The sequence below is a fragment of the Coffea eugenioides genome, chromosome 8 (assembly GCF_003713205.1).
Source record: "Coffea eugenioides isolate CCC68of chromosome 8, Ceug_1.0, whole genome shotgun sequence".
NCBI lineage: Eukaryota > Viridiplantae > Streptophyta > Magnoliopsida > Gentianales > Rubiaceae > Coffea > Coffea eugenioides.
In genome coordinates this window covers 45515174-45525686 of record NC_040042.1, presented here as the reverse complement: position 1 = coordinate 45525686, position 10513 = coordinate 45515174, and the positions used below count along the sequence as shown (strand labels likewise).

Below are 10513 nucleotides of genomic sequence, written 5' to 3'. Positions count from 1 at the left end.
AGTGTGTACTGTGTACTGTGTAGAAGAGACGAAGCAGAACCCTGAGGTTTATACTTTATACTATTTGCTATTGCTACAGGGAGAAGAAATGATTGGGCTATAAAGGCAAATTCAAGGAAAATACGTTGGCAAGTCAGAAAATACTCTTCTTAATTGTTTCGTTTTGCCAATTCAGGGAAAACAGCAAATATGATCTGCTCTGTGATGTTAATTATTTATAACTACCTTTCTTTTTTTATCAAAAAAAATTGTAAATAAAAGATCTCGAACTTGAATTGCTAATTCACACTCCCTCTTTTCGTACCATCTAACTACTAATTCTGATCGCTTTATGTTAGGTGGAGTTGCTGGGGAGGCTCTTGGTTATTTATCAGGTATGGAATTGGATGGTAGAAGAACAAGGAGAAATGGGAAGATAACAGCTATGAGTTTGTTTCCAATATCACCAGCAAATTTGAGGCTTCTGAGGCCAACTCGAAAGACGGTGCATGCGCACAAGTCACAAACCTGCGGGATAAAGCTTTGTTCTTGGGTCATAATTCCTCCATCTTTGTTGACCCTTCCGCAGATAAGGATATACAAGCCTAATTGCATGCACTTCAGCGACGATAACTTCGAATGCTATTTGTACAGGCGAGCAGGAGCCATGGACATGGGCATCTATAGCCTTTCGGACGGAACCACGGAATGCTATTTTGATAGCAAGGTCGCTCCGCCAACTTTGGGTTCAACCAAGCTTTTATATCAGCAATCAATGATTGATTTCTCAATTCAGCTGGTATTTACATAGAGTGTGTGGGCAGCACATATGCATATTCGTGCATAAACCTCCATGTACTCTTGCTTTTTGCTTCATTAGTTTCTTAATTTTGGCCTTCTTTTGTTTCGCAGTAACGTCAAAGAAATTAGGAGGCAAATTCTATCGGTTGCATGTTTGGCTGTTACTGCATGGTTTCAATCAAGCGCGGGTCATTACTAATTATATTGACACGGATTAGAGCATGCATAATGCCAAACCCAAAACTTCACTTGATAAAGGAAAAACATTAATTTACCAACCAAAAAAAGTCTATCAATTTTTCTAATGGTGTCAAGTGGATACTCTTTGTTTTTTTTTTTTTTTTGAAATCCTATTCTATTACAAGGAGGATCGTGGCGAAGGAAAAACTCTGTTTTATTACAAGGGGGGACGCCTACTCCTCCTAAGTTGCACCTATCTACTGTCTTAGGAATCAGACCCCCGACCGTCCGCTAGAGAAGAGTCATAGAGTTCAAACTGCTCAACCCATTGATTGTTTCTCAAGTGGATATTCATTAAGATATCTAAATCATATCTAAGTTACTATATAAATACATATACTTACTTATATTGTACTTCTATATTGCTACATTTTTTTCAAATTAACCATACTTCTTTATTCAAAAAACTAACTCGTAATATATACTATTACAATTGGTTGCATGACATATACAAAATTTAGATTTTAAATTCAAATTTAGATTAATTACCATGCATTCGGCAGGCGATAGTGTATATACTATAATAAGTGAATTTACATTTGAAGTGTTGCTTAAAATTTTAAATTTGTGGCCTAAATGGGTTGAAATTGTCAAATTGTTGACTCCAGGTTCTCATCTTTGCATAAACCAAGCTGCAAAAACATGTAAAAAGTAAACTAAGATCAACATGGACGCGAAGAAAGCTATAGGATTCCGATTCACCACAAAATTACAAATGAGACAGAATCTTTCCATTTCCTTGATTTCCTCTCTTTCCTTTCACTTGAAATCTCCCAAACAAATGATTTCCAAGTCTTTCCTACCAAATCCTTTCTTCTTCCATTGCTTTCTCTGTATCCAAAGTCCAAAACGCATGCTTTGCTGGTTGATTGAACCCATCATTTTCTTAGATCAGATGAGCCCAATGTGTCAATCTCACCATTGGCTTGAGTATGCTTACAGCCCATTAGGCCCAAAATATTACCCCATAAGAATGACTTGATCCGATATTTATTACATTATACTTTTTTTTTTAGCATAAATAAGAGGTCTCGATATTTATTACATTATATATATATATTTTACTTTATACTTAATTACAAGTAACCAAACAATATCAAATTAAATTGCGTTCTACTTCCAATAATTTGACAAGCAAGGATGCAAGTGATTTTCTTTTCCAAAACTCGCTTGGTTTGGATAGAGTAGTGTTATTTGAAATATTATTTGGAATAATTACTGTAGCACTTTTTGTGATATGATTTATGTGAGATAAAAAGTTGGTCGGAAATATAAAAAGGTGAGTTGGGAAATGTGTTTATGATGCAAGCGAAATATTATTTAGAATATCCAAAAGTCAGTACCATCTTGCTATGGAAATCTAGGCATTTTCTTTTGTCAATCCAAAACTTCGTGGTCTCAAGTTGATTGCTAAAGAAAGAAAGTTTTCGGAAATAAGAAGGGCTTTTTTAAGCTACATATTACGAGCACCAGAACAGCGGTGATAAACTACATGTTAAACAGGTAAATCTACACCATTTTCCTGCATGCTCAAACAGCTGTAGTGAGGAGCAAAACAGGAAGGATAAAAAGAAAGAAAAAAAAAAACCTCATGCTTTGCTAATGCTAGCTTGTATCCATCATAAACCCAATACAACGCGGTTTCCAGCTTCCAAAACAAACTTATACTCCTGATTCCTAGTGGTTGAATGTAATGGCAGACAGAAAGTAATTAGGTAGTCTCATAAGTTTTGCTCATTTTCTTTGTCAACATTTGAACAGACTCTGCAATGGTTGCTTGCTAACAATAATTAAATACGACTTCTGACATGAGTTTGGAATTAAGATGCATCGAATAAAATCGATATATTACGTAAAATTTGCGCAATTAATTTTCATTTTTTTTCCCTTTGGGAAGGTGGGTGTTTTTTTTTGTTTTCTTCTGATTTGGAGTTACAATATAATGGCAGTGGTTGCCGACAAGTGTAGCAGGTAACTAAATTAATTGTAATGGCCAACTAGCTAGTCCTGTAAGTTATACGTCAAATCCAAATCAAGCAAAGCATTAAAAAAAATAATCAAATAATTCATATTTAGTTTTCTCTGAAAAATCAGAAATTTCGACGTAGAATCATCATCATTTCGTAGTACTAGCATTCAATCTTTCTTTTTCTAAAAAAAAAAAAAAAGTTTATCCAGTTACATCTAAAAATTTACTCCATTATCCTTTTATTTGAGGGAGAAGGAGCCTCTACAATTACTAGTAATATATATATATTTTTTTTAGATTTTGTTTAAGTGTAAGTAGAAGGTCTCGAATTCTGAATCTCTCACTTACACGTTCTCGTCCCTACTACTCAACCCATCCCTTCCTCCTAATAATGATTAATTATTTTTCCATTCGAATTTGACCTCTGTCTTGGATATATTAAATTATTCATTTGCGTACTAAAACATTACTACATTCATACATGTTCTGATGTTTAATTTTCATCTAATGAATCATATGATGGTACAACATTTGTCACCCCCCAAGTGTCCGTTATCAGTATCCCATTTGCAGACGAAAAACATAATCCACAGGCAAAAATAGTGAAATACTCAGTCAAAACAAAGACAAAAGGAAAGACGAGAGGCCAACAAAAAAAAAAAAAGGTTAGATGAGTCTGATAAAACATAAGCGGCTTCAAACGCTCGACAAGAGAATCCAACAGTAATAAATGTACACGGGTTGGTGAGCTGTGGTCCCTGGTGAAAATTTGTTGGATTTGGTTTCGTAGTCCACAGTGGCCGGCGGCCCCGGCAGCCGTGCATGGCTGGGCGGCAACGTATGCAAGTGAAGCAGCAATAGGTGGTGTTGAGTTGAGGGGAATCCTATGACTTTTTATCCTTGTTTTGGTACTAGAAAGAATGCAATTATTATGTTTTCCGGACCACAAGGTTTAGGCAGATGGTGAGTGTTCTGTTGGATAGCAAGGATTGGCTAAAACTTGCACGTTATTACTTGCTTTGGGTCTATTGTGCATCAATGCCTCGAGCTAGTAGTGTTGAATCAACCACTGGGCTAATGGCTCAGTGGCCACCAGGAGTTAAGTCCTGAGTTGGTTTCAAGCGTTGCCGATTTTTTAAGTTCAATCTGGAATTCGATTTAATTAATTCAACGAAAAGTCATTACTGGAGTTGAAACTAACAAAATGCTTTGGACTTCTTATTGGCCGGCAAGTGCCTAATCGCAAAGAAATAATTCTAAAAACTGCATTTGTCCCTAACAGATGAGCCCACTGCGTTCACTCGCAGTGTTAGGAAGAACGGGCAACGAGTGATAGAAATTAGAATCAATGGGCTGATGAAAAGTTGACCAATTGTAGTGGAAATATATTAAGTAATTGATAGTAGTAGTTGTAGAATGAGTTAATTAACGGACGACAGGCTCTGACAATTAGGTTTCGTTTGATAATTATGCTATTTACAGTAAGAAACACGGCACTTGCGTACAGTGATGGTTGGTGAAGACTTGAAATCAGGAGGGTAAAAAAAAAAAAGAAAGAAAGAAAAAAATCGTGCCAAATATTTCTACCATTTTCAGAGAGGCACAAAAGATAAAAAGACAGTAACATGTCATTCAGCAATTTGGTAGTAATAACTTCAAGTAATGTGTCAGTTTTACAGGGAGAGAAGTATGAAATGATACAAGTCACGGACCAATTGGTACTTTACTCGCAATGATAACTGGTTTGTCTGCAAGCAAAGAAGAGCCAAGTACCATCTAAGATACCATTTCTAGATTTGGTTGAGGTCCTACCGGTAATAAATACAATACCTTGTCATTTTCTGTCATTCTAGTTTAGATTTATTAATCACAATTTCAATATCATAAATTCTACTAATCACTTCTAAAAGCAACTAATTTTGAAATGGACACAGGAAGTATTTAAGGGTATTTCTGGATAGCTATTATTTTTGCAAAAAAAAAAATTATCTTATAAATATATTTTTCAATTACCTTGTTTTTTTCAAATCGCCTTTTTTATTCTTCACGCTTACTAATTTTGGTCTTTCTAAAAACCGCGTTAGGTACTTTAATGTGCATGATGTCATTGTACACTAATACACATATTGTTTTGTTGTAGTGTTTTTCCGGTGAGCATGGTTCATGACTTCGTGTGTTGTATTCAAGTCACAGCAAATGCCACTTCTATTTCTTTTCTTTTTTTTCCCCTTCCCTCTTCATCTAGAAATTATAAAATCGTATTTTGGGTCAAGATGGGTGGAACTAGACGCATAAAAATTACTAAAAAACATGTTGCATGAATGCTCCTTTTCTTTTCAGTTGTCCTATTAATTGTTGATGGAGAAGGAGCATAAATGATTATGAGAAAACCAGTGACCAAATCTTCCTAGTTTTCAATGCCTGTCAGGGGCTGGTGGTTGAGAATGGAGACCTAAGAAAATCAAATATTGGATTTGTGTCAGGCCTCAGCGGTCAATGTCATGACAAACAATAATATTATTATTGTTTGTCAATATATGACTAATTATTAATATATGAATCCATGAAACACTTCTCCCCTTCTTCCGTGGCCTTCTTCCCCGCCGCTCTCTTTTTCTTACTTTTCTTACGTTTACATTCGTCTGGACCTCAATACCTGCCGAGGAAGAAGAAGACAGCAGTTCCTGCAGACACCCCATTTTTCTCCAGGCTTTCCTGCTAAGTTTCTGGTATCTATTTCGAGAACTTTTTTCCCACAAGCAACAGTCAAATACTGAATGCTTAAGGCTTATTTTTACTACATCTTACAAGTTAGCTTCTTACTTATTGTTAAATTCTTCAAGAAAAAGAAATTTGATGAAAATCTTACAAGCCAAATCATCTTGATTGGATATTAAGCTTAGCATATTTACTTACAATAGCTACCTCATAGTGGATCAGAGTGTTATGGAGTAGCAGCAATTGGTTTAAAATGCTGCATGTTTGTGGGAAAAGCAGTAGTGATTAGTACATTTTTCCTTAATGATTTTTTATTGCAATTTCCAGGTTGCTGCCTCGACTCTCTGGATACGTGGATGGTTTTGAACAAAGTAGGATTCTTTGTTGAAGCTGCTAGTGATTAATGATGGAAATTGGATCACCAAGACTACCCCTGCCAAAAGGGAAGTACCAATGGAGCTGCATATGGGGTTTGGTTGATATGTTTGATTTTCGGACCGGACGGACCCGTCAGAAGCGGCTGTCAAACGGGAAGACAAGGCACAAACATGGTATTGGTAACAATTCTTCTGTTGTTGTTCACTAATTTTATGAGGGAAATGTAGTTACCATGTAAACTATTCAACCTGGGGTTCATGACATTTCAATTGGAATGCAAAATATTGCAGACTTTGGTGTTATCTTCACGGCCTAAAAGAAGCTCTTTAGCAACATGTTTGTCATATAGAGAGTTCTTTCACTTTCAAGCATCCTCATTTCAAGTATTGCAGTTACAGTATGTGAACTGATGCTTTTCTTTAACAATGGGATCAGTTAATGAATTTTCCCAGTTAAAATGCTTTATTCTAGCTTTGAAACATATGCCAGTGTGAAAGAACCTAGTCAAGTCCCCACCCCGCACAGACTCTCCATAAGGCTGTAAATTGGATTGGAGGATACCTGGTTTCGAGAATTGGATACTGAAGTTTGACTCAAATTGAGCACCGAGGCCTGGCACTATATTTACGGGATTAGAGCAGACATATGTTTCCAATCATTGAAAGTTCTCTGTCTTTGCTTGCTGCAGATGCACGGCATTCGAGGAAGGTTGATACCCTAGCTGACTTCTGTGAAAAGTGCCAAGGCATTGAAGTAAGTACACATAATTTTATGTCAGAATACACAAAATTTTATTTTGGTGTTTCTGTTCTCTTGGGGAAAATGGTTTGGATTCTTTGGAGCAGTTGAAGCGTTTATGAGAAGATTATGCAGAAAAGTTTTGCACTTGAGATCTTCTCATTGTTCAACATATGTCAATTTGTCTGTAGGCTGAAACTCATAATTTTTGAAAACGTTCAATTCGCTTCAGGATGGAGCAGGCTTGGGAAACCATGCTGTTGATGCCTATAAGACCAAGGTAAAGGATATCGTGCAAGAAGAATTTCCAACCGAAAAGCAAATACAGAAACTACTAAAAGCTATGAAACAGCACCAGAGAAAATCAGATTTAGCAGATAATCACAAGGCAAGCAAAACCTTAAAGAAAGCTTCCCAGATGCTGGCAAATCACAGGAAAGAGAAAGACCACGAGGGGCATCATCCGTGTTCATGTTCAGATGAACTATCTTTGGACAATCACAAATTTGCAGCAATGTTAGAAGAAATCTTCAGTCAGATTCATCAAGATGGAAGATTTAACGGAGATATCCACAGAAGTCTTATTCCTTCAAGGTTCAAGCAGCTTGATGAGATCAATGTGCAGCTTCTTCAGATGAGCGCAAAGGCATTCATCGATCAGATTTATATAAAGCGGAGATATACGAGTAAAGATGCCGTCAGCAGTAAATCTGAACCATTCTCAGATGCTTCAGAAATTTTGCACGTAAACAGGGATTTATTCCTGAAACTTCTCCAAGATCCTAATTCTCTGTTGGTGAAACATATCCAGAAATTGCAGTTTCCACCAAGGGAGAAAAAAGAAATCAACTCATCTCCTAGTTCCCAGTCTTCAGAATGTCAGAGTAGTGGAACAAGCGATTATGAAGATTCCCTTTCTACCATGAGTATACAAAAGAGGAATGCGAAAAAACTTCTGTGGCAAAAACTTAAGCAACGATATGGATTTTCATCGAAGAGAAGTACCAGTTCTGCTTCAAATGCGATTGTAGTTCTGAAGCCAGGATCAAATGGCAGGAAGATGCCTGAGAATGTGTCTTGTCATTGCTCATCTCTGCAGTCTCACCACAGTTTGAAAAATAAACGGGAAAATAGCAAATCCACGTACTTTTCCCTCAAAGAGATTAAGAGAAAATTGAAACGAGCAGGAGGAGAAAGCGAGAGAGAGCAGCGTTCAATATCATTGGGAGATGGTCTAAATGAACTTTATAGAAACAAAAATTCCTTGAAATATGTTGAAAATGGGATCAGTCCCATTATTTCAAAAGGAGAATCTAGATCTGTCAATGATGCCAAGAGGATGGGCAAGCAACCAAAACCAAAGGGTTTGATATCACACAAGGGACCTGAAATTGATTTCAAGAATGTCTCTGAGTGCAACTCCTCAACCACAAGCTGCTCCAACCAACAGTCAGATATATTCATAGAAGCAAAACGACACCTTTCTGAAAGGTTCAGAAATTTGAATTTGGCTGAGACCCTACCCAGAAAACAGACCCCCAGAACGTTGCAGATGATTCTCTCTTTGCCTGATCATGACCGCTTGTTCACTCGTAGTCCCAAGAGGGACACAAGTGCTTCTGCTTCAATGCTGATGAGATTTTTTCCTTACAGTGACATTGAGAAAGGAAAGGGAGTGAGCTGGCCAAGTCCTCAGAAGCATAATGAAGAAGTTCAACTATCTGCTGATTCTGGATCAGATGATCAGATGAAAACTTTTGAAATTAGGCCTAATATCCCAGAAAAGATTAGTGATGACATTGAAGGTCGGGAAAACATCTGTGCTACTGGAGATGACCTTAAACCTACTGGTAATTAAACTGATGCTTCCAGCCTCCCACATGCTTTCCGTTTAGTGTAGTGCTGTTTTAAACAGTTGAAATGGTTTTGCAGGTTACATGAACGGTACTGAGGAAAATGAAAGCCTGCTACCTGGGAATATGAACATTTTGGAAGTGCCATGTGAACGAGACAAGGTTGATCGTACCTGCTGTGGACCAAGCACTGAATCAACCAAATTGTTATACGACAATGGCTACAAGTCCTCAAGTTTGGTGAGTTTCCATTTCTTCTTATTTGTGTAAGCCGTTTGATTTCTAATCTCCTTAAATAGTTAGATATTTTCTCTCTTCTTCTTTTTCTCGTTTCTGCTGCTTATTACCGCAGATTTTGTTTGACATACACGATCATTTTTTTCCCCTTTTCAGGCTGATTCTTCAGAGGATCATCACCACAGATCTTTATTAAGACCTGCTTCCAGTCCTTTAGACATATCTGCACTCGAAATTGTGGACGCTTGTAAATACAGAGAAGGTCATCCGAGTCCAGTTTCTGTCCTAGACCCATTTTGCCCTGAAGATGCCAATAGTCCTACAAGCACTACAGCTAAGCAAGGTAGGTCTCAGTCAAACCAAATTTTGCATTTTTTTTAGCGAGAAACTATCAGCTAAATATTATCATGACCATCTGCAGATGAATCACCATTGCAACCACGTCGTATTGATTTTGATGATCATTTGCAAGTCGAATCCCTTGAAGACGACCCTAAGGTCGATATTCCTGCAAGCACGCATGAAGAGGAATATATGTCAGCCTGTGTAAGGGCTGTTATGCAAGCTTCAAATTTCGATTTTGAAGAGCTATCAGCATTTAGTCCTTGTCTTCCACATGTTCTAAACAATCTATACTCAGCCGATAGTGTGGGATTATTTCGAGTCGAGGCAAACTGTGAACTCAATCTCCTACTTGACTGCATTCACGAAGTCCTCTTAGGTATATATTCCTGCTACTTTGGATGCTCCCCTTGGTCATCACTTCTCAAACCAAATATCAGGCCTGCTCCGCTTGAAGCAAACGTGATTGAAGAAGTAGTGAAAGAAGTCAATTGCTACATATCTCCAAAGCTGGGACAACCAACACTGGATCAGCTTGTAGGAATGGATATGGCGAAGTTTGGGTTATGGTTTGAACTTCGTCCTGATGCAGAAGATATTGCGATCCAGATTGCAGAAGATGTTCTACAAGAATCAATGATGGATACAATTCTTGAACTGCAAATTTGAAGTCCATGTTGCTTTTTCTTCTTTACTGCTGTATCTTCTTTGGCTCCTATAGTAGTTTGAACAGGTTAAAGTTTCTTGTTTTAGGCTCAGTCAGCTACCAGTGCTCAGAAGGTAGCTCGCACTCATAGTTAGGCTGGCAGAATGCAATGTGCAGGTGACGAATATCATAACTGATTAAACCTAAAAGGGGTGGAAGGTACTAATAGATACTCAAGCCCGGTAAACCTTTTCTTTATTTCAATGTTGCTAATTCTGTATAAAAGAGGAGCATAGTTCTTCTTCCATTTTGCTGATTGTATGAAGTGCATACTACACTTATTTTGCTTTACATAAAATAAAAGGCGCATATAAAAGTAGGGCTAACAGTATCTCTGTGGTTTGTTAATTCATTGATTCCAAGTCTTTGTCAGTATAAACATCTTCCTTTTTTTTTTTTTTTTTTGAGTGAGCTATTATTAGATTCACTTTTCAAATGTTACTACAACCATGCAAGGAGAATAAATGCTAGAAGCCTAAAATTTAAAATGGAGCACCTGCAATTTCCTTTTCCCTCCATTCTTCTAATTACATTTCATAAGATATACGTGCT

At 37.2% G+C, this 10513-nt stretch overlaps 1 protein-coding gene across 1 annotated transcript; it reads left to right on the top strand.

The window, feature by feature from the left end:
- Positions 1-5587: 5587 nt before the first annotated feature.
- LOC113779040 lies at positions 5588-10287 on the top strand. The gene is made up of 7 exons (XM_027324446.1): positions 5588-5718; positions 6035-6258; positions 6774-6838; positions 7056-8673; positions 8756-8916; positions 9070-9256; positions 9335-10287. The coding sequence occupies exons 2-7, from the start codon at positions 6111-6113 to the stop codon at positions 9922-9924; spliced, it is 2769 nt and encodes a 922-aa protein (XP_027180247.1). The 5' UTR covers positions 5588-5718; positions 6035-6110; the 3' UTR covers positions 9925-10287.
- Positions 10288-10513: the final 226 nt, after the last annotated feature.

Coding starts and splice junctions, on each gene's coding strand:
- LOC113779040 (XM_027324446.1), top strand. CDS start 6,111: ATGATGGAAATTGGATCACCAAGACTACCCCTGCCAAAAGGGAAGTAC. Junction 6,839..7,055: donor AAAAGTGCCAAGGCATTGAA/GTAAGTACACAT, acceptor AATTCGCTTCAG/GATGGAGCAGGCTTGGGAAA. Junction 8,674..8,755: donor AGATGACCTTAAACCTACTG/GTAATTAAACTG, acceptor ATGGTTTTGCAG/GTTACATGAACGGTACTGAG.